We start from the raw sequence: 25,094 nt of genomic DNA, 5'->3' as shown, positions 1-25,094 counted from the left end.
CTTGTAAAGGCTCTTCTCCCCACAGACCCAGGAGATCCAATACTTCTTGCCTGCTCTGGGCAGGAGCATGTCTAGTACCTCTGTGTGCATGGAGCCATGGCTGGCTGGAAGCAAGCAACAAAGGTGAGCTGCTAGGTGTGCTCGTCAAGGTGGGGAACCAGGAAAGGGCATTTAAAAAACACACAGGGTTTTTTAAAGGCAGGGGGAGCTTCCTGTCTCTGCAGCCCCTTGGCAGTGGAGTTTAAAATTGTGAACAAAGCAGTTACTGCTGCAGGGACTGAGACAGTGGCTGGAATACTGTTAGTGTCGACACAAGTCATGCAGTGTTTACACTCACACCGTGTACCAAAGTAGTTGACTGTGGTTCTATGCTGTTCAGGGAAGTTGTTTTACTGTGTCTCTGTAATGGGGTGCTTACATCAGCCAGAGACAAATTTGACTGTAGACACATGCCTAAATAGGTTGATGCAAGGTGATGTACATCAACAGTTAACATAACTTTGCAGTGCAGACCAGGCCTAAGGTGCATGTGGGGATTGGATGGGAAGTAATCACAAAGGTTTGAACAATGAGGAGTACTCTAACACAGCTACCACTCTGAAACCTGTCACAAAGGTTTGAGTTACAAATAAAATATCTGATCTTGCTCCCACTGAAAGAAATGGTTCTGATTTTCCCCTTTGCTGAAAAAGAGTAACTAATAATTTTATCCTAGAAATAGTTTCCATACTCAGGATTAGAATATGCCTTTAAGACACAAGCCCATGGGCTAGCGGGTGTTGGAGACACATTGGCCTAGTGAGTGCTCCTGAAGTTAATGTGCCTGAGCAGGGGAAACAGGGTCACTGCTACAGCCATTGCATGGATGAAAAGATATGCTGTCTCAGTGGTGCACCAACTCTTCTGCTCTATGCAAAGGCCTTGTTTTCTTCCTTTTGGACAGCCAGTATCACCCTGTGCACTATTCTCAAGCAGGCCTTGTTCTGCCAGAATTAAGAACTGGGGTTGCGTTTGGCCTCTGCACTGCGGCACAAGATAAGGCAAATCATCTAGACTATTTAGAATCTCTCTCCCATAGTATCAGGTTTCAGAGTAACAGCCGTGTTAGTCTGTATTCGCAAAAAGAAAAGGAGGACTTGTGGCACCTTAGAGACTAACCAATTTATTTGAGCATAAGAGTATGCATCCGATGAAGTGAGCTGTAGCTCACGAAAGCTTATGCTCAAATAAATTGGTTAGTCTCTAAGGTGCCACAAGTACTCCTTTTCTTTCTCCCATAGTATATCCATGGAATCTGAACTCTTCACAGGCTATGCCTAAAATGAGGACAGCTACCGGTGAGGCCCCTTTTATACACAACACATGTCGCCCTTAGGTATATGTATTGCCATTGCAGCCTTCAGAAGGGCAAAAATCTGGATGCCCTGTATCTTGCATCTCAAGGTGCTGTAGTATTACTTAAATGAATGATTAATCATTTAAAGTACAGAGTCAACAAAACATAATGCAACTTACAAAGCAAGCAGCTGTGAACTATTAACTGTGATTTCTGTCTTTTAGTTCTGTGTCAGAGGCTGAACTTTTCATTCACTTTATCTGTAAATATAGGCAACGTTGTATTCGTATTCTTTGGTTATTATTTCTAACTTGCTGAGCATGACAATACAAAGTGCTGATGCACTTTGCAAAACTCATATTTAGTTTTAAATTATAATTAACTCTTTTTTCCACAGAAGACAGACAAGGATGTTGCTTCAGAGCTAGAATTTTATGCTCAAATATTTACAGTCTGAGCCTGACCTTATCGTATTTGCTTGAGTCACTGAAAGTTTGCCGGTCAGGCCAACTGAACAGCTGGACCCCACAATTTAGAGATTTTAGTCTTCATCAGAACTTCTTTCTTCTCTGAATTTCCTAAGACCAAATCTTCTACTCTTTATTCAAGCAATATCCCCTTCATCTTCAAGAATTGGCCTCTGTTTAGGAGGAATCAGTCAAGGGCAGTTCCCTCTGCCCTAAGAGATCTCAGGCTCTCCTGGGAGGGTTTTTTTCCTTTATTCTTTTCAGCCAGTGTCATGCACCTGAACCTTCATTTTTATGTTATGTGTAAACTTAATAATGAACATTTAACAAAGAATGAATAATTAATAATGCTACATACCTGCTTTCCCTACCAAGCAATGTGGCAGAGTGGGGTCAGTTAGAAAGTTTTTTCCTTTATTCTTCATTAGCTGATGTTCCTGACCAAGACCAGCAAAGATCAGGAGGAATCAGCTGTTCTGGGAAGGATAACCAAACTGTATAAAATAGAAATATTCTGGCAGTCCTGTTTTTTGTTTGTTTGTTCCCCCCCCTCAGTTGTGAAGTAATGGTTGAAGGTGTAATCAAGACTTGTGCTGAATTCAACACACAAAATTGTTAAATAAATCACACACATATGCCTCAGAAGTTAGGATTAGACCTTTGAAACTTCAAATCTAAAAGCACAGTCTGCTACTGCTTGAACTAAAGGAGGTTAATTAAACTTGTAAAAGGTCCTTTAACATATCTGTGGGTCCAATCACTAGCAAGCAGTATGGTCTCTCTCTCATAGACACACACATCTAAATGTCCTATATAAGTGCAAAGTATTATTGTTCTGTGCCTGAGTGAACAGTTGGAGCATAAGACTTCGTCATTTTTTGAAGTTATGATTCTTAGTGACCTAATGTTGCTTTTAAATTAGCCTTGTCTGCTCAAGCACTGTCTTTACTTAAAAAGAAAAGGAGTACTTGTGGCAACTTAGAAACTAACCAATTTATTTGAGCATGAGCTTTCGTGAGCTACAGCTCACTTCATCGGATGCATACTGTGGAAACTGCAGAAGACATTATATACACAGAGACCATGAAACAATACCTCCTCCCACCCCACTCTCCTGCTGGTAACAGCTTATCTAAAGTGATCATCAAATTGGGCCATTTCCAGCACAAATCCAGGTTTTCTGAGGGTGAGAAAACCTGGATTTGTGCTGGAAATGGCCCAACTTGATGATCACTTTAGATAAGCTATTACCAGCAGGAGAGTGGGGTGGGAGGAGGTATTGTTTCATGGTCTCTGTGTATATAATGTCTTCTGCAGTTTCCACAGTATGCATCCGATGAAGTGAGCTGTAGCTCACGAAAGCTCATGCTCAAATAAATTGGTTAGTCTCTAAGGTGCCACAAGTACTCCTTTTCTTTTTGCGAATACAGACTAACACGGCTGTTACTCTGAAACCTGTCTTTACTTACAGCACCGGTGATTCATTTTAAAAAGAAAAAACATATATATCTTTGTGCATTGTAAAAATGAAACAGAAGGACAAAGACTAGATAGGAGCAAATTCCTGATGCAAACAGGAACAATATTTGTTACCCACACTTCAGTCTCTTAGACAAAGCAGGTCTTATTCTCTTATCAGGATGACATACAACTGAAACTTGCCTTTCATCTCAATTAATTCATAAAAGTGGAAACTATTTTTTTCAGTTTAAAAAGAAAATATATTCTTGGCAACCCTGACTCACAGGCTGATATGTTAATATGTACACGAGCAAATAAAATCATTTTTGAAGTCCGGTAGCTTTACTGCGTACCCAGTTACTTGAAAATGCATTTTTTACCAAGACATTACTGTCAGTGTTTGCAATAACAATTGCTTTTTCAACCCCAGAATACCAATGGGCCGCAGCTGGTTCTGTGGCCTAGTTGTAATTTTTCATTAATGATTTGTTTGATGATTAATACTGATTTTTTAAATCATTATTAATGATGTTGACAAGAACGTGCGGTCCCTCGTTTTCATGTTCCCAGGGTGCCCCAAATAAGGATGGGCTTTCCAATGCTACCCCTTTTAAGCCAACCTGTGAAAAATCCACACTCCCAAGCGATGTAGCTATAATGACCTAACCTGTGGTGTAGACAGTGCTATGTTGGCAGGAGAGCTTCTCCCATTGACATAGCTACGGCCTCTCGCACAGGTGGATTAACTACGCCGACGGGAGATGCTCTCCCATTGGTGTAGCAGCATCTTCACTAAAGCGCTACAATGGCACAGTTGCACTGGTGCAGCTGCAGCACTATAGGTGAAGACAAGCCCTAAATTTGAAAGCTTGTCTCTCTCACCAACAGAAGTTGTTCTAATAAAATATATTACCTCATCCACTGTATCTCTTTAAGAGCTTTGAGTCATTTTCTCTGAGAAACTCCCTCTTGTGGAAATTCTTCCTCGTGTTTTGTTTTCAATTATATTTCTAGTAAAACTGATTCCATATACAGTACTGCAACATTGGAATTTTTTTCTATTGCATCTGTGTTATCTGTTTAAAGTTATTCTGTATGTATGTTTTTATACTGTACTCATCACCATAGTATTTGAAGTACCATAGTTAGGGCTTTGACTGTAACAGCTGTGAAGAAAACAAATTGATGGACGTCAGTAATACAAATTTAATAGACTACCTATCTATCCTTTTCTAATGTGCCTGTCACAGTGGTGTCTGGTTTTTATTGTTCATACATATTTTGTATTTATTTTTGCTATAGATGTAAAAAACAAATAAACTTATTATTTCTCATGTAGTTATTTTCAGACTCATGCCATAACCTCTGCCCACATATTCTTGGCATTGGAATTCCAGTGCCTGCACAATGAGAGGCTGAATTGGGAGCAGGGACTCACTGTTTCACAGCTGATAGAGGTCAGTTCATTTTGGGGAGGATTTCCTACACAGCTGTACACTGAGGAAAAGGAATTCATAGGGTCAAAGTAGTTAAAAATGGAAAATACTCAATAGATCTCCTGGAAGGATAGGATATTGCCATGGGATCTTTACTATTAATCTGGATGGGCAGCCAGGATCTCAAATTAATGTTTTATGGGAAAGCTGGATTTGTATCTTATTTATGGTGTGCACCGTCATATCTTAAAAATATGCTACTGTACAGGAACCATCATCACAGTGTGTTGATTTATAAGAATACACGTTGGTGTGATTCTGTATGTCTGAGATCAGAATTAAGCCCTTATTATGCTTCAATAATTTGGTAGGAATAAAAATTACAGAATCTAGATTTAGTATCAAATATATGTACTAACATGCAGAACCATTAGCTCTTTCCAAACTCACTTAAAACCTAGTGAACTTTTAATCCTAAAACTAGTAAATGGAATCTCTTCGCCTGCCTTAATTGAGGCTTTTGCTTTTGGTGCAATGAAGCTGACAAAGCAGTCTGTTCATTCTTAGAATCATAAATCATGCACTGAAACCTTGCCACATGGCTGCCCTCTAGCAGCTATTGTAAGAATCTCTCTCTCTCTCAGTAGAGATGTCACTATTCTTAACAGGTTTCAGAGTGGCAGCCGTGTTAGTCTGTATCAGCAAAAAAAAAAAAAAAAACAACAAAAAACCAAGGAGTACTTGTGGCACCTTAGAGACTAACAAAATTATTTGAGCATAAGCTTTCGTGGGCTAAAACCCACTTAATTGGATGCATGCAGTGGAAAATACAGTAGGAAGATATATATACACAGAGAACATGAAAAACTGAGTGTTGCCATACCTGTTACAGTTGGCACAATTGGTTAGGAAAATGAAAGCTCATTATATTAACGTAGATGTAAATGTTACATTGTGTAAATCTGCATGTAGAATCTTTTATATTGTATAATCTGCACTCAGACCATTAAACTATAGGGGGTATTATTGACCCAACATATAGACCCAACACACTAGTCTAACTTGTGTATCCATAGCATTTAGAGCAATCTGAAATCATATTATTAACTCTTGAGGTGTGAATACACATATTTTACCCCTTCCCATAATACAAGGACCAGGGGTCACCCAATTAAATTAATAGGCAACAGGTTTAAAACAAACAAGAGAAAGTACTTCTTCACACAATGCACAGTCAACCTGTGGAACTCATTGCCAGGGGTTATTGTGAAGGCCAAAAGTATAACAGTGTTCAAAAAAATATTAAATTCATGGAGGATAGGTCCATCAATGGCTAATAGCCAAGATGATCAGGGACACAACACCACACTCCTAATGTCCCTAAACCTCTGAATGCCAGAAGCTGGGACTGGACAACAGGGGATGAATCACACAATACATTTCCCTGTTCTGTGTATTCATTCTGAAGCATCTGGCACTGGCTACTGTTGAAAGACAGGATACTGGGCTAGATGGACCATTGGTCTGACTCAGTATGTCCATTCTTAAGTTCTCAAATTCTTAAGTACTTTTTCAGTGTGCACATATTTGTAATAAGTTTTAAAAATGTATTATTCAGCCATTTAAAAAAGCTTTAAATAACCAAAACCCTTACTAAGGACTAAATATATGTACAATTTCCTCTTAAAAGACAAAAAAGTTTGGGAATAGCAGCAAAAATATTAATAAATTAGAAAACTTCCATTTCCCCCACCCTACAACAGGCATAGAGTGTGGTGGGTAACAAAGCAATCAGAAGACAACCCAGTGCATGTGGAAACATCTCCCTCATCTTTCAGAACTCATATACTAACTCTACTTAGGACGGATGAATGCCTGATGATGGTAAACATTACTCTGATTCAAATTATACTTTTTACTGAAGTAATAATACCGATAATGTGTTGCATTCATATAACAGCACTATTGGAATTCTGAAGGAAGGTGGGAAACATGATGTGTTTCTAACTCATTAATGGCCTTCTAGGTCATGGCTATTTTGAATGCCATAGGTAATTTTCTTTACAGTTTTGTTTGTTTATGCTTTACATTATTGTTACAATAAAATGACACCATTAAGGTTTATTAGACTCAAAATTTCAACTATCAGCTGGATTTTGGGTGTGTGCATATTACAAACACTTTCTCTTTGCTTTATTTCTAGGCACATAACAAATGCTGTTCTTGGTCCTGTGTGATTGAAGGACTGGAGGTTACAGATATAGTGGAGTTGGAAATCTTCAAGCTATGTGCACAGCCTGTTTTCTTAGGGAGAAAGTCCACTTGGTTTATCTTTGCAGGCTCACTCAGAAGAATAATTTTAATTTAACGTCTGGTTGCAGTAATTGTTTTCTGAAGGGGAAAATCCCATAATTTCTGTAACCAGGAGGGCACTGTGAATGCAAATATAGTTCCCTTTTCACTGGGGGATTCCAGCAGCATCACCATACCTGCCTACAATGGAAAAATGAAAAGTCTAAGATTTTCCTCTTGGCTAACACCTCCTCACTCATCCCCTCTGTACTATTTGAACTTGACCATTATTTTTATTGTAATCTGCATGGATAGTCTATCTCTCCACTCAGTCTCTATTTTATTCAATTTCTTTTTACTCCGTGTAGCACCCACATCCTTGGTGCTGCCAAAATTCCAGAGATTTTCGAGCCAGCACTGATGGCCTGAGAAATCTGCCACAAAAGCTGAGGTCTGAGTGTCACCCATTGGGACCAGCAAAATGCTATGTTGTGATGCTGCATTATGACATGCTGATTTTTTTAGACATAGTATCATAATTTAATCTCATCATATTGTTGGCATCTTTATGGGACACCATGTTTATAAGTGTTACTCATGGGTCACTTTTAGGGCACAACAGCAAATCATAGTCCCTTTGTGAAACTTCTTGATGTACTAGTGTCTCTATGAAACAATGTATTTGTGTGTTTTTCTTGTGTCCTCTGATTAATTTGTGTGTGTAGGGGAGGGGCAGGGGGAGAAGGGTGAGAAGGTCACACTTTAAGACCCTGGAAGCCATCAGCAAACTATCATTGTAGCATTATGGCCCACTGCCATCTGGCAGGCTGTATTGTTGCTACCTCCTATTGTGAGAGGCTGGTGTCTTTCCATGAGCTGTTTGTGTGGGTTTCCTTGTGTGCTTTCATTATTGTGCAGGTGGGACATTTGCTCCCCGCTACCCCAGGGGTCATAAAACACAGCACCTGTCCTCATTGCCATGTGGCCCCTTGTGTCTGTGCTAGTGTTTGCCTCCTGACCCCTTGTTAATTTGTCAGGGTCACTTTGTGTCACACCCCTGAGGCAGTCAACAAATTGCCATGACATTGTGAGGCTGGGTCGGGGCAGGCTGAGGTGGTTTATACCAGATCCCCTCGCTATGGTGCCAGGTAGGGTGACCAGACAGCAAATATGAAAAACCGGGACAGGGGGTGGGGGGTAATAGGAGCCTATATAAGAAAAAGACCCCAAAATCTGGACTATCCCTATAAAATCGGGACATCTGATCACCCTAGTGTGAGGGCATTGTGTCTGTGTGTGCCACGTCTGTGCCCTCAGCCATTTCTTGCCCGGGCACCTCAGGGTCTCCAGCCTCCTCTCAGCACCACAGTAGACAGAGAACCGGCACTGCGCTGCTTGAGGCTGCACCGCCACCTCTGTTTGGGTGACGAGCAGCTGCGTCGGGGACACCCTCCGTTGGTGTTTAGATGGGTCCCCGCTAGGGGCCGGTGGCCACTGGCTGAGCAGGGGCACCGGGATGGGGGGTGTGGCACGAAGGAGGAGCAGCCGCGCCTGTGGGGTGGGCGGGGATGATTGGCGGCTCACTGACCCAGGCTGAGACTTTTCCCGCCCGCCCACTCGGCGCGCGCCCCAGCCGGCGCGCGCGACTCAGGACGCGCCCGGGAGCAAGAGGGAGCGCGTGACCCGCCGCGCGCACCCCTGCCCAGCACGAGCGCGCGCGCGCTCGCCGTCGCCTGCTTTGGGCACGGCCCGCCGCGTGCGGTTAGGAGTGCCCCGTGATTGGCCCGAGCTCTGAATCTTGCGCGCCGCTTTGTGCGGCCGGGCCCCGTTGAGAGTGGGCGGGGAAACCCCGTGCACAAGACACCGCCATCTTGGATAAGGGAGGGATGGGGGCGCAGTAGAGCCGTCAGAGCTGAGCCTGTGGGAGCCCCGGAGAGAGGCGGAGACCCAGCCCGGCCGCCGCTGCCCAGCCCGAAGCAGAGCCCTACAGCGCCCAGAGGGGACCGGGCTGCCGCCGCCGCCGCCACCGAGAGAGCCAAGCTGCACAGCCACCAGCTCCCCGAGCCCAGGTAATAAGGAAGCGGCGGCACCTCCTCCACAACGCCGGGCCCAGAGAGCCAGCCCCCGCCCGGTCTCGGCCCGGCCGGCCTCCTCCTGAACCCGGCCGGAACCCCTCCTTGCCTGGCGAGTCATCCCAGGACTGCACTCGGAACCCATCTCCTGGCCCCCTTGCCCTGGGAGCCTTTCAGCCGCCGCAGCGGAGCCCTCCTTCCCCGCCCCGCAGCCACCCGCGGCCTAGCCTGGTGATCACTCCGTGCCCAGGCCTCGCTGGGACGTCTGCTCCGGCTCCTCGGCCTTCCTTTGCGCCGCTCCCCTTGCTGGGAGGTCCGAGGCGGATGCAGCCTGCACCCCGCATCAGTGGGCCCGAAGCCCCCTGTTCCCCGCCTGCTGCCCTGCCATCAGCCGCCTGCCCATCTGTAACGATGAGGCACAATGGAAGGGGACAGAGCCAGAGTCCTGGGCGCTGGGCCTGCCAGGTAGGTGAGGCTGGCTGGGCAAGAGCTAGGCCTCTGCTGCGCTGGTTCTCTGGCCTCCGCCTCCTCTGCGCTGCTGCACACTCGCATTCCCCTTATGTATGCGTGCAGTATGTGCCCCTGCATAGTACGTGTGACTGCACGTCTGTGTGTATCGTATGTGCACTCAGGGTTTGTATACAGTAGGGTATGTGTTTGCGATGTAGGCTGTTTGTTTCTGCTGTCCCTAACTTCAATATTTAAAATTTATGTTGCATGAAACTATGATAAAGAGTCTTTCATGTAGGAATAATAACAAATCCTCCAAATCTTTGTCTGAGAGTCCCCCAAAACATTCTGTAGTTCACTCTTTTAGGCAAAATTATTCTAGATGCTGCACAGGAAAATGGATTAAAAGACTCATCGTTGTTTTCTGTCTCCATCACATTTCTGAATTGTCTTTTAACGATGATATTCTGGAGTGGATGGATGGCTTATTTTGGAAACAAGTTTGGGACAACAAAAACACTGGCTTCATCAATTCTGTGAAGCAAGGAAAGGTGTGTGTTAGGCTCTGTCTACAGTTATTTTGCTTTCAAGTCCTTACTGTTGTGGCCTTTCTTGCTACTCAGTTTCTTTCTAATAGTCTTAAATTGAGTGGCTACATGAGGGGTGGAGGACACACAAATAAGATACAAGATCTTAGAAGGATTTTTAATTGTGACTATGCTGACAACATGAAAATGGCATTTGTCTACACTAAAAATTGACAGGTAATCTAAAAAATTCTCTTAGTATTGGGTTTTGAACTAGAAACTGATTCTGTAGTGGATGTGTCTTTTGTGTATTATTATAAATGTTAACTGAAATATCTTGCATAAAACTGCTAGAGACTTTCTAGCCACAAAAAAAGTAAACATTTAAATTATAGTATTACTTAAAGTCCTGGGTTGGGATTTGGTCTATGTTATGCTGAGCAATTTACAAACATAAGTGAGAGAGTTTCTGCCCTGGGCGAGTTAACATCTAAAAGTGTAACTAACTGCATATGAATTAAAAGGAAAGTTACTAACTCCTGTGAAGGATTGGGGAAACCACTTAAACCAGAGCTGTGGTAAGAAACTCCAATCTCATGTTTTTATGACTTGTTGGTGATCTTGAGATTGGGGAAACATGGTATTAACAAGTGTATTGGATACGTTTGTCCTGAATGAAGACATCATTAAAGGAAAGAAGGTGGAATTGTTTAACATATTAAAATTAGAAGTTTTGAAATTATGTTTAGAAACCTAGTTATAAGTGTTTTTTTTATTTCCATACTTCAGTGTATCCAGTGGGCTCTCAAGACGCCCCCCCCCCCATCTTTCTGAACCAATGAAATAGGCACTTTCCCTACTGATCAAGAGTGTATCAAGCTGGTGACTTAAACAGCCCAGTAACTACTTGCTAGAGAATCCTAGGTAGCTTTCCGTTATCTGTCTAGTTGTTACCAAAACTTTTGGTGTAGTATGTAATTTGCCTGTTCAGGCTTACCTTGCAATAGATATCTGTGGGAGAATGTGGCTTTGCTGCTAAACAAGCAGTGAAAGGAAACGCCTCATACACAGTTGAATGAATATAAAATTTTCTTTTGCTTCAAGGTAGTTGCTAAAAATGTAGCTTTCTGAAGGTGGTATGGAGTGTTTTTAAGTGACTTGTGTTTTACCTTGGGCATTATCTCTGGTTTTGATTGAGTGGTCATACTCATAAGCACAAGATTAATTCTCCTAGCTATTGAGACTTCTGTACACAGAGAGGACATCCAGTGCACCTTCTCTCTTTCCTCTTCCCCCAGCCACCCCCCACCCCCTCCGCATCTGTAGAGTAATATTCTGTTCCATTATTTCAGTGCAATGGGCAATAAAGGCTTGGTTGTTGTGTCCAACACAGCTTTTAGTTAAAGGGATTGCTGGGTTTATTAATTGTTGGTGAATCTGAACAATTTTGATACAATGTAAATGTTAGAAACATTTTTCCTAACTCTACAGTCTCGGCCTGGGTTCTTGCTATATAATGCATATCCATACATTGTCTTCAGTGACACCTGTGTATGCAAGTCATAGTCTTTGGGTTGGTTGCAAAGGTATAACTGATACCAGGAAGGAAGAACATTAGTTGCTATGGCTCTGCAGTGTTAAAGGGGTAAACATAATTGAATTATTTGTCAATAAAATAAACAGATTGAAATCAGAAAAGGAAAAACTGCTGTTTCAAGAGTGCTATTGTATGGTCACAGAAGAACTGTTGATTAAGAGTGCAGGGTTAACTGTGAAACTTAGACACTGCTTAAATCTTACCAAAAAGCAGCTTCTTGTGGTAGGTCAAGTTACGTGCCTACCAGACTTATTTCTTTATATGCTGCTTTCCCAAAAAGCCTCAAACTTTCTTTATTAAGGAACACATAAGTGCCATCAGTTCACTACTCATGTACAACTCTACCAGATGAAACCAGTTTGTCACTGGGAAGAGAGAACAAACCTTAAACTACTGCTATATCAAATAGTTCATAAGTGCTTGCAGTTTGAGTCCCACTATCGTTAGATGGAGTAGGAGGGGGATGGTGGGTAGAGGCACGTATATAACTAGTTGGCTGGTGGGGGAACAACCTTAAAGAACAGTCTCATAAGTACATTTCCTCTTCTAGTTAAGAATTTAAAGAAAACTAGCATGAAACAAAACTTAGTTTTTGTTTAATAATGATCAGGCGCCATTTATGTAAAGTCTGTTTCTCCTGCTCCCACAAAACTACTCTAAAGCAACCTCAAATATGCCTTCCTGTCTTCATGCAACTTAGTGCTACTCCAGCCATAAATGGCGCCTGATCATTAGTAATGTAGACTAAGCTGTCATTCTGTATTTTTTAAAAAAATTTTTTTCTTTAAACAGTCACTCCTGCTTTGGCGCATCCTGCTGACTATTTAATGGGGATTTAATGAATGCAGATCAGGTGATCTGACATACTTTCTGCTGTTTAAGTATAAGACTCACTTTCTCTTTATGGAGGAATGTCTGACAGCAGAAATATAAAATCCTTAGTAGTAGTGAGACATTCCCGTCAATAGAAAAACCAACAGTGATGTTGCTGGAAAATTAAGGGCAATGAGATGTTTTCTGATAAAATGAAGAACTTGGGAGTTGATTCTGATGGCTCTAGGCACTATTCATATGCCACTGTGTAATAATATGGTGTGACCTTGATACTTCCTCTTTGCTCTGAGTAGGACTAGTAAGATTGCAGAGGCAATGTATTTAAAGCTGTTATCTTTTTGCACCTGGCTGTTCCAGTACCACCTCCTGTAAGGATGAGGGGGACGAGAATAAAAAGTGCTTTAGAAACCTCGGACTACTCACACTGACTCTACCCAGGGATTAGGTTAAAAATTGGTACCTTGTTCATCATATATGTTCCTCTTGTAGTCTCACATTTGCTGACTCCAGTGACAAAGTTACTGCTTGCATTTTACTCTTGTTGGCTGCTTTGGCTTTCAATACTGAGAGCAAGTGTTCTTTTGTTCAATCATGCACATAAGCAGAATTGTTCACAATGTACCAGTTACTCCCATCCAGACCCATTCAGGACAGTGGAGTTGTGCAGTTATAAATAAGGGCCTAGTTTGGCCTGCAGAAAGTATTACTAATGGTAGTACACACAATGGGAAAATAATCTTGACACTTTGAGCTCAGGATGAGTTTCCATGACTGCCAGTTTAGTTTCTTGTTTTGTTTTAAACAGAGCAAACTCTGCTTGGAGATCAAGAAACACACATGAAAACCCATGATGCCATTTTATGTCACTTTTCAGAGTAGAAGTGCATTATTTGCTATAGTCATAGTTGGAGGGTATAGTTTCTTTCTGGAGCTTATATGGGTGTTTGAAGCAGGTGTGTTTGTGACTCTGATGGGAACCTGTATCACTAGTAGGCACATAATTACTGAGACGACATTATGTCTAAAGCACATCAGTTATAACTAGTATTCAGATATACTGCTTCAATTATAGCTTGCCATAACCTGATTTTATCTAAGGGCTACTCTACACTGGCAATGCTAAAGCGCTGCTGCGGCAGTGCTTTAACATGGCTTGTGTAGGCATGGCACAGTGCTGCGGGAGAGCTCTCTCAGCGCTCTTAAACCCATTTTCACAAGGGGCATAGCTACCAGCGCTGGGAGCCCGGTTCCAAGCGCTGGTGCACTGTCTACACTGGTGCTTTACAGCGCTGAAATTTGCTGCACTCAGGGGTGTGTTTTTTCACACCCCTAAGTGAGAAAGTTGTAGCACTGTAAGGTGCCAGTGTAGACAAGTCCTAACATGAGTAACGACTAGGCCACTTTCAGAGTGTAGGAGATGTAAGTAGTAACTACATGTTGCTACACTTACGTAGGTAAAAGGGGTTGGAGTAGCACTAAGTTGCACGAAGACAGGAAGGCATATTTGAGGTTGCTTTAGAGTAGTTTTGTGGGATAAGGAGAAACAGACTTTACATTGAACTGTGTCCATGTAAAACTACTGTTGATAAATTGAGGTGGTGGAGAGTGTAAATCACCTGTAGACCACTTTTTCTTTGAGGATTTAATATAGAAGACAGTACTCAGATAAGTCATTAAATACATTACTGTTCACTTCTATCCTAAGACTTAGTAAACACTTTACAACTCTCAGATTAAACTTCTCAACAGGATTGTAAGAAAAAGCCTTTATGGGTACTTAGTCTTGGATTTTTAATTTTTTTTTTTTTTTAACCATGTTACTGCTCCTGCAGCAGTGCTTTGAAGTACGAGTGTGGTCACATGCGAGCGCTGGGAGAGAGCTCTCCCAGTGCTCCTGGTAATTGGAGGGCTCCCAGGTCCTGGTGCGCTGAGAGCCTGTTTACACTAGCACTTTAAAGTGCTCTGACTTGCTGCGCTCAGGGGGGTGATTTTCACACCCCTGAGCCAGCAAGCTAGAGCGCTATAAAATGTAAATGTAGCTAAGCCCTATGTCTGTACAGTGAAGTCCTGACCTGCTTATGGCCTGTAGTTACTAATGCCGTGTATATGGTGATGAATACTGCTACTAACAAAATGTAGGTTAAATAAACTAAATCTTTTTTAGATAAGGGCCAAAGATCTAAATCATGTCACCTTTTAAAAATATTGATAATTATGAATTATAAACATTTTTAAATGCCATTACTTAGTGGGCTATCTTATTTGAATCTTACAGTACTGCTATATGCAAAAAACAAAATACTGAAATTAAGGCACTGATCCAGTAAACATTTAAGCAGGTACATAACTTGACTTCAGTGGAACTAATCTTGTGTTTATAGACCAGCACATGCATAAGTGATTGCAGGATCAAAGCTAAAATTTATTTATTTATTTTTTGTCTTAGGGCATAACTATAGCTGAACCCCTTGGTAACAGTGACTATAATATCATCTTAGCATCCAAAATAATACAAAAAAAAATCCACCACGGTAATATTTAGCTTTTAAAAAGGGGAACTACATAAAAATGAGGATGTTTGTTACGTGGAAAGTAAAAGGAGCTATCAGAAAGGTTAAATGCCTGCAGGCAGCATGGGGACAACTTAAAAACACCATAACAGAGGCTCAGACTAAATGGATACCCTAAATCAGAAAGTACAGTAAAAGGATCAAGAGTACCACCATGGCTAAACAGCAGAGTAATGGAGACCATTATAGGCAAAAAGGCATCCTTTAAAAATTGAAAGTCAGATCCTAGTGAGGTTAATTGGAAGGTGCACAAGAACTTGAGAAGCAACTTGCTAAAGAAAAATTCTTAATGTGGTTTTTTTTAATAAGTACAAATGGAGTATGTCTACACTTTAATTAAACACCTGCAGCTGGCCCATGTCAACTGAATTGGGCTTTCAGGAACAATTGGGAAAGGGATAGAAAGTATTATAATGCCTCTATAAATCCATGGTGCAGTCACACCTTGAATACTGTCAAGTTCTGATCACCCCATCTCAAAAAGGATATAGTAGAACTGGAAAAGGTTCAGAGGAGGGCAACAAAGATGATCAAGGGTATGGAATGGCTTTGATCTGAGGAGAGACTAAAAAGATTAGGGTTGCTCAGCTTAGAAAAGACAACTCGGGGAATATGATAGAGGTCTATAAAATCATGATGTGGAAAAAGTGAATAGAGAAGTTATATCTAGGAATGTAAAATATTAAGCAGTTAACTGGTAAGTATTACTCTTACCTTTAACCCACTCTAACAGTTAACTCCCTGCTCGTGGGTCTCGAACAGGTTCTCCTGCAGCAGAGGGGCCATTTTGGGATGCTGGTAAGAGGTGACTGGCAACCAGGAAGGAGCGGGCATCATGAGAGGTCACTGGGAGCCCCGCCTCTTCTTACAGGGGCCAGGTCAATGATAATGCTCTAGCCCAGCTGCGGGGGGCAGCTAACCAGGCCGGGGGAGTGTGTTTTAGATCTGTGGGGTGGACAGGAGCTGCGGGCCCCGTCAGGGGGTAAAGTCATCTCCAGCCTCCTCCATGCCACTGAAAGGGGTTCGGCTGTGGAGGCGGACACCTTGCTGGTCAGGGAAGGGAAGCTGCTGCTGGGGTGGCATGGAGTGTTTGTGGAGGCTGCACTGTAACAAACTAGGTACCTGGGGCCCCTCTCCCTTTTCCTGGGTACTGAGGATGCAAAGAGGGTACTGGACCCTCTCAACTGCCCCAGGCTCTCCTGGGTAGGCCTGTTGTGTCACCCCCCCCCCCCCCCCCCGAGCTCAGCTGCTCTTCCCCATCTATCTGGGGCAATGGGGGAGAGGAGATGCAGCATCCTAGGAACAAGGATCCTGCCTGAAATGGAGAGAGAGATGCCTGAATTGGTTAACAGATATTCCCACAATACAAAATCCAGGGGTCACCTGGTGACCCTAATGTACATCAGGTTTAATACAAGAGGAGCTACTTTCACACAAACCACAGTTAACTTGTGGAATATATTGCCATTGGAAGTTGTGATGGCCAGAAAAGTTCATGGAGAATAGGTCCATTAGTGGCTATTGTCAAGGACACTACACTATGCTCAGAGTATCCCTAAACCTCCAGCTGCAAGAGGGTGGGACTGGATGACAGTACATGGATCACTCAAAATTGCCCTGTTCTGTTCATTACCTCTGAAGCATCTGGCACTGGCCAAAGTCAAAAGAAAGGATGCTGGGCTGGATAGTCAATTGGTCTAACCCAATATATCTGTTTTTATGTTCCCCTGAATATCTTGCTCTTTGTGCATAATAATGGCAAATGACATCTAGGTCTCTCTGTGTATAATTAGTTCACACTGTTCTTTCCAGTGTACACTGTGACATCTTCAGACTACTTACAGTGCAGTCAAGTATGACAATCAGCTAGTCTTGATGAGGCAACCTAATTATATAAATTTGTTCCTTAAAAAAAAAAATAAAAAAATTCTGCCTTAAACTAGTGGTTTTCAACCTTTTTTCATTTGCAGACCCCTAAAATTTCAAATGGAGGTGCAGACCTCTTTGGAAATTCAACCTGTGGTGTGTGGACCCCTAACACAGGAATCTTAGACAGAAAACTGACTGAACAGAATTCAGCTATAAATGTTTTATGTGCTTGGCATGGCATTTGATGTAGCGTGGAAAAGGGTGCTGAACTGTGGACTTCTGTGGTGATGACGACAATTCCGTGTTTTGACCTCTAAGTGGGGGTATTCACATACTCTTGATCAGAAAAACAGAGCGCCTCTTTTGGGATCTGAAACTTCATTTTCATAGTCAACTTTCACAGGTTCTTTAGACATAGTCTTTGAACCCCCAGGTTAAAAACCACTGCCTTACACAATGCAAACTTTAAAGAGATACCCAATTAAATGTAGAGTCTGACTTGCATGTTGCTCATTCTTTAGAGATTTAAGACAATAAAATGGGAAGGAAGTAAAATGGATGTTTTGTACTTGTTTAATTCCTTAATTGTTAGTAAAGTTTCAGATTTAATAGATTCTTTACGAAAACAAGTTTCACATAGAATTCTCATCTATGCTGAAGAAAGTTTAGGGCCTTACTGATATCCTGTCTGTTGCATCAATTTTGTGTTGAACAACTTTTCATTGTTAACACTGAAGTAACTTTGTTTGGAAATGTCAAGAACTGCCATACTGGGTCAGACCATTGGTCTCTCTATCCCAATATCCTGTCTTGTACAGTGGTCATTACTAGTGCTTCAGGGGGATCATACAAAACAGGGCAGTTGGAAAAATTCATTCCCCCCCACTGCCTTTCCCTCCCAGCTTCTGGCAGTCAGAGCTTTAGGGCCACATTCCTGAGCATCTTGGCTAATAGCCATTGATGGACATATCCTCTCTGAACTTATCTAATTCTCTTTGAACACAGTTGCACTTCTGCCTTTGCATCATCCCATGGAAATGAGTTCCACAAGTTAACTGTATGTTGTTAAGAAGTACTTATGTTAGTTTTAGATCTGTTGCCTATTAATTTAATTGAGACCCCCCCCCCCCGTTCTTGTTATGTTTAGGGGTAAATAACAATTCCTTACTCACTTCTCCATACCATGACAGAGGTTTATAAAATCATGAATATCTGCCCTCCTCCCCTTAGCCTCCAGTAGGTTGTTTTCTAAGCTGGAAGAGAATATTGAAATCATGCTGCTATTCTGTAAAACTGCTGGTATGCTTAGTCCTTTGGTAGTCTGAAGTCTAGTTTACGCCTTCCCAAAGAACATAGTAGAAATAGAAAAGGTCCTGGGAATGGCAATGAAAATCTTTTTGAATGGCATTAAAAAGACTAATACTAACTAAACAGTGGACATGAGGCATAACACATGATAAAGCTGATAAAAGAAAACGAATCTATGGAATGCTGTCTTCATTCCTACTACACTCTTTGCCAACCAACATAAAGGATTAGACATTATGATCGGTAGTAGTAGTTAATCTTAGGATAAAAAATTTATGGCCTGACAAATCTTTAGGTATACTTAAAATAGCTTAATTGCTTGGGGTTAAGATTTCCCCTCGCCCATGTTTTATCCACATTCATTATAGGGATTTTTACAGCTTTTGAAGTATCTGATAGTCCACTGTTGGAGATAAGATAGTGGCCTAGTAGGGCACTCTTTTGTGTTCTAAGTAGCGATCTAACTTTTAGTTGTATAAAAGTGACTATATAACTCGTCAACAAATTAGATGCTAATTTCAAATTGGAGTTACCTGTATTGGACCAAAACGCTTTCAGACATCTGGAAATGGTTAACTGAACCTGGCTTGATCTTAAATTTGATCTGATAGGCTCTTGAGTGGTCATTAAGATCTTTAACTTAGTATCTCAATTGTACATTCAGAAGTATTAATTAGAATGGCAATTCTTTAGCTACTTTATGTAGTGTACTATTTCAGTATTGATTAGACACTTGTAGTGTTACTGATGTGTAACATGGTGATTCACAGTATGCATCTGAAAGTTTTGTGGCTTCATAATTTATCCATTGATGTATTTGGGAATTGGCCCTGCTTTGAGCAGGGGGTTGGACTAGATGACCTCCTGAGGTCCCTTCCAACCCCGATATTCTCTGATAGACTTTTTTTTGAAGTGATCTTATAGCACAAATGTAAATTGAGAAATGCTTTTATGTGCGTTTTAAATCTTAAGGTATATTTTGATCAAGAAATATTTGACTTAGGGTTTGTTTCTGAAATATCTATTTTTGATGAATGCTCCAAATATTTAAAGATTTAAAAATTAGAAGGAGTTAAACTTTATCTCTGGTCTAGTCTACATTTAATGGTTTTGGTGGCATGGTTAGAAGTGTGTGTGGGGGGGGGGAATTGCACCCCAAATTGATATCACTATGCTGGCAAAAAGCCTGATGCCTGATCTACACTTAAATTAGATCAACCTAGTGAAGTTGCTCAGAGCTGTAAAATTTCGTGCCCTAACACCCAATATAGACGCGTCTAGGTTGATAGAGAATTCTTTATATTGTCCCTATATATTATACTGGGAGAAAAAGCAGTAGCCAAACTTAAGTTTATTCTGATCTTGTTAGTTCAACAAACCTGTTAAGATTTTTCTGACACTGAATGGTATTGCTCTTGGGACTCATTCTGCTTCCTTTCCAGCATATAAAACCTGGAAGATGCAGTCAGAAAATCTGCAGCATCAGGGTGTGTCCACACTGGAAAAGCTGCACTGACATTGAACTCTTTATGTACTTGGAGCATTAACATTCATCTGACACTGAAGTAATCTTTTTCTAAATATGATGATCTTCAGGAGTATAGCAAGAAATACCACTGCACATCCAGCAACTGGTGGTGTAAGCTTGAAAGAACTTGAGCCTTTTATGTGAAACGACAAAGCTTGATGCTGAAGTTATAGCCCTATATCAGTGGGTTGTTTGACTCCCACAATTGCTCTTCTACCCAGTACAACAGCAAGAAGTACTGTCCTTGCAGAAGTACTGCCTTGCACTGCTTTCAGACAGTCTCTGGAGGGGGAACTAAAGTCTTGTTCGGGGAACTATAGCCTGGGGTGGAAGGGGAAGAAAACTATTGTCCTGACCATCGTTTCCTCTCCAGTTCTCTCTTTCTCTTTCTCTCTCTTCTCTCCCCTTTTTCCCTCTCCAACCAAAATAGTGCCAAAGGTGCTCTGAGCTACTGCAGAGCATCTCATGATGGAAACTTGCCTTGCTATTACATTACCAGAATAACTTTGTGCAAAAACTCCTTTGGGCTATCTAGGCTTAGTTTAGGCCTAATAGAATTTAACTTATGATGTTTTAGGTGGTTTACTTAGCTGCTTGGGGTACATGGAGTGGAAGTTGCCTAATTCAAGAGACCTGAGAAAGGTAGAGAAGTGCTGTCTGGTTGGACAGAGGGGAAAGGGGAACTTCCTCTGAATAAAACAGCTGGGGAAAGGGGAAAGTCACTGGTACTGCCATATCTTGCCTGGCACACATTAAGACCTTTAAGCTATTCTTACCCCACCCCTTCCCCCCAAAAGTCCCTGCTGGAGTCTCTTCCTTCTGTCCTTCCTGCTGTGCTCTAAACTATTGTCCACACCATCTTTTTGGATTCACACTGTATGCAGTTCCTGTTAGTCAGTCAACTCAGGCTTTTTCCTTACCTTGAGTGGTCATTGGTTTGGATTAGTTTCCTTTTTAGGTGAGTAAGAAGAAGTGTTTACTATGGTATATATCAAAATGCCGTTGAACTGTCAGCATTTCTATAGTGTTCCCCACTGATTTTACTTGACTGATTCTTTTAATATATAAACACACTTGTCCTATCTCATGAGTTGAAGTTGCACTAACTTGTAATATGACTTAAGTGGGCTAGAGATCCAAAACCACCAGTTACATAGGGGGATATCTGACATGCAGGGGGTAGGAAAAGAATGAGTGAGTACAGAAGATGTTGAACCAATGAATACTTAACATTTAGTCATATGGGTGAGCAGCACTATCCTACCCACCCCAGCCACCTGTTTAAAATGAGGAAATAAGATGCATGAGAAGTGCCACTAAGGGAATTAATGAAGGGACAAGGCTGCCAAGGAAACATCTGAGCAGGACTAGAACTCCGACATAGCTGTACTTTGAAGTAGTAAAAAGAGTCTTCAGTAAGGCAGAGGAGTCATTCACAAATGTTAAACTCACAAGAACTATAGTTCCAGTTTTTAAGCAGGTATCTGAAATCGTTTAGATCCAAAAATTACATATATTAAAGGTAAATAATGGCAATGACTTGGTCTGTCAATCTAGACAGAACTAAGCATTCCTTATTCCTATGTATTTAAACTTCCCAGAATAATTCACCTTATTTTACTTGGTATACTATTTATAGTAAAGTTTAAGTAAAAGTTAATTAACAGGTTGATATGATATAAAATGATCAGTTCATGTAAAAGTAGTCAAATTACTGAGGCTTGTTCACTGCTGTCTGGCTGACAAAGCAACAATTATTGTCCAATTTCCTGAACATCTGACCTGTGGCTTAAGCTCTCTCAATGCCTGGGTGTAGGAAATCTAGACTTCTTACTCAACAGAGCATGGGGCCTGAAGTAGCCTTCTCTATAAACTAGAGTGAGCAGGTTAGCTGACTTAAAATATGCAAATCTGTAGTGTTTATCTTTGGAAAACATTCTGTGGTATACTGTAATTTAAGTTATTTGTAATGGCAAAATGGTGGTTATGGCTTTGGTTCAAATCTTAAAGTGCACTTTTTTTAGAAGAGCTTTTGGGACTTCAGAAGAGGTGTTCTAAATTGTAACTAGCACTGTATTGTCAAACTGAGACTTCTCCACAAATGTGGAAGTTGGAATGTCCTATCTTCTGTCAAACCATCTGCACTAAAGAATCTGGTTACACCTCTACCCCGATATAATGCAACCTGATATAACATGAATTTGGATATAACGTGGTAAAGCAGTGCTGCGGGGGAGGGGGGGACTGTGCATGCTGGTGGATCAAAGCAAGTTCGCTATAACGCAGTAAGATTTTTTTTTTTTTTTGGCTCCCAAGGACAGCGTTATATCGGGGTAGAGGTGTATATTATACACTCCCGCTAGTGCCAGAAGCTGCTTGAGCTTTCTCTATGGAGCGGCTAGACTAGTACTTGCACTAGTTAGAATTTGTTCATGGAAGTCCCTGGTGCAGACAGTGCTTCATAATACATGACATGGAAGGGCCTGTTACTGGATGTCTTGTGTTCTGAGTATTTGCATATCTTAATCCATTGGCTGCATGGAAATGCAGTAGAAGTCTGAGATTGGAATAAAAGGATAGCTCAAGAAAAAACATGCACTCATTTTATACTCTTCAGGGAGAGGGATGTATCTAAATCAGCAATACAGATTAACCATTTAAAACCACTGATCTATTTCTTTTCTTTTTTTTTATAGTGCCACAATGGCAACTGCACCTTACAACTACTCTTACATATTTAAGTACATCATTATTGGTAAGTATGAAATTGAAAATGTTTTTACTTTAAAAACACATTGGGATAAATACTTGCTTACAGACATTCTAAAGTGTATCTGAACTTTGGGTGAGTTCCTACTGAAAGGAAATCTTTCTGTTAAGTGTGCATCTAGAGCAATGTTTTTCATTATGTACACTTCACCTTGCATCTCCTATTGTTTCTACTCTTTCTCCAGCCCCACAAAACTTCATCTATGGAATATTGTGTTTTAAAGTTAAAGTGATAAATATGCGCTATTTACTGAAATCCACCTTCCTTTGCTTTCTGAGCACCGCTTACCAGGCGTAGTTCTAATTGGATTTCATTGTACCTCCCCCCAAAATTCTTATTTCTAAGGCCACAACACTTAGCTCTGTGTATACCTGGTTTTCTGGTGCTTGTTAAAAGTTGTGCTGCAAATCACATGAAGTTTAACTACTTATGGGATGGAGGGGGGAATCTGGGAAAAATACAAACTCATTTCTATAGAGAACATTCAGCCAGTCTGCTGCTTGCTCTGCTTTAAAATTAATGAAGATAATATTACTAAAGTACTGGTATAATTGTAGTTATTTGCTTTATTTTTTGTAGCTGGATTATCCTGCTACTGTTTGTTGATATGCACAGTGGTTGCTTTCTAAGGCTAGAAAAGAGAACAGTCCAAACAAGGCCATTGAAACAAAAGCATACTCGGTAGAGTGTAATTGTCTCAGCAGAAAGCACTACACTGAAGACACGCTCTTCCCAGTGAAGACCCGTTTGTGAGCTGGTAGTGAGTGCAAGTTCAGTATTCGTTCCCTTAGCAGGGTGGGGCTGTATTCTGGTGCAATCTTACAATACAGAAATGTTTGTCAATCCCAAAGGGTTAGTGACTGTAGCCCCCATTTTTGGCTATTCTTGGTCTCCAGTATACACTTTCACAGTGTAAAGGGCTTGAAGGTAGCCAGATTCTTTGCTTTTTTTTCCCCCTCTCATCATGTGTAGGTGGCTGAAGGGTAGAATGACTCAAATCACCAATTTTAATCATGAATTAAATCAGTGTTTCTTCCTTGCTGATTTAAATTGATTTTAATCTTGTTTTGCATCTCTACTGTCAGTTTTCCTAGAGAGAGGTTGATTCTCATTGGTTGGCATAATTTGGTGGTACTCTTGTTGACCAGAAGGATAAACTATAATCGCTTGATAAGTATACAGATGTAGTATAACATGCTTCTCAGATGCTTAGTTTTTACTATTTTAGAAACTTGAATGATACATTTTTATTCAGTAGATAAATTTTTTAATTTTAATCTAGTGTTGCTGCATTTGGTGAAAATTGGAATTCAATTAAATACAGACATTTTAAAACTGTTTTTATTAAATTACCTTACATATGCTGGTTACCTAACTTTTTTCTTGTCAACACATTTTACATTTTAAAGCTGTTTTTATTAAACAAAAATAGTGAATTGAATGTTTCTGGTAACTATGGCCTTCAAGATTTTATAACTAGTAAATCTTATCCTCACACCTCATTTTTATTCATAGATGGGAAGAGAGAAAACAAGCTTTCCTGCTTTCTCAACTACAATTGGTTTCTCAACTTAAAACTGAACTAGTTGAATAGACAGAAATGAAGAAAACATTCTCTCTGCACCTGCAGAAGAGGCTAATGCTGTCAAAAGTTGGTTTAGCACTTCAACAAACTCTGGCTCCAGATTCTTGGCCAATGACTTCTACCAGTTCAGTGGTTTGACTTTCTTTAAAGCTTTGGAGCAATTGGGTACTGCTTTAACATTGTTTTTATTTAAATGATTTTAATAGATCATAGTAAGCTTAGGACTTAATCTAGGTTGTCATTTAAAAATCCCCCCCCCCCCCCATTTTTAAAAGTGTTTAATTTAAATAAAATTAAAATGTTGGGTCTTCTGAAAAATACTTTTTTTTTTTTTTAAAGCCATCCTGGGTGGATGTGGAAAGATTCTGGAAATCAGCTCCCACAACTGCTCTAACTTGTATTGCAGACAACAAATCTACAGACAGCCCAGAATTTGGGAGGCACAAAGGTGTATCTCCACTTTTAGATGAAAATTTCAGAATTTGGGCCATTGTCTTTTATTCTGATGTAGCTTGTCTTTATTAGGAAATTGGTGTTCATCTCAGCCTGGGAGAAAGCTTTTGTGCACTCTGTACTTTGAGTTTCGATTAAAAACAAAACTAAAAACTAGTCCACAGTCACAGTCTGACTAAGAAATAACTGAAGTGAACATATGTACCTGCAGTGGGAGACTTCCTGTTCACATGTACAATACGACCTATGAAACTTTTTTGTAACAAATACACGTGAGGTACGTTGTACTGCTGCGTTTCACTGAGTGGCATAGTTCCAGGATTGCACAGGCAAACTTATGCAAGTGCATGGTTAAATCAGAGTAATGATTTCTATAACCCTCTCTAAAATATGCCGCTGCTTTTAAATGTCTGTCTTAAAACTGCAACTTTGTATTTCAAAAAAAAAAAAAAAAAAAAAAATAGCTATGTGAACAGATTACCCTGGGTACCAATGCCTGCAGTGCAACTTATGGGGGAGAGAGGCTACAGTGGCTTTAA

At 41.0% G+C, this 25,094-nt stretch overlaps 1 protein-coding gene across 4 annotated transcripts in view; it reads left to right on the top strand.

The window, feature by feature from the left end:
• The first annotated feature begins 8,590 nt into the window (after positions 1 to 8,590).
• RAB14 (RAB14, member RAS oncogene family) overlaps positions 8,591 to 25,094 on the top strand; it is a 32,068-nt gene continuing 15,564 nt past the window's right edge. The window contains exons 1-3 of one of the 4 annotated variants that reach the window (XM_037879374.2): positions 8,838 to 9,061; positions 22,444 to 22,502; positions 24,033 to 24,226. In XM_037879374.2, coding sequence (XP_037735302.1) covers positions 24,118 to 24,226 — 109 coding nt within the window. In that variant the 5' untranslated portion in view covers positions 8,838 to 9,061; positions 22,444 to 22,502; positions 24,033 to 24,117. Of the gene's footprint in view, positions 9,062 to 10,830; positions 10,966 to 22,443; positions 22,503 to 24,032; positions 24,268 to 25,094 lie in introns of those variants that run through there. The other 3 variants (XM_043530351.1, XM_007060981.4, XM_037879375.1) reach the window with 3 other exon arrangements.

Source organism: Chelonia mydas, chromosome 16, assembly GCF_015237465.2.
Source record: "Chelonia mydas isolate rCheMyd1 chromosome 16, rCheMyd1.pri.v2, whole genome shotgun sequence".
In the NCBI taxonomy this organism is placed as follows: Eukaryota; Metazoa; Chordata; order Testudines; family Cheloniidae; genus Chelonia; species Chelonia mydas.
Note: the sequence above shows the minus strand (reverse complement) of the source record. Positions and strands in the feature narration are given on the sequence as shown.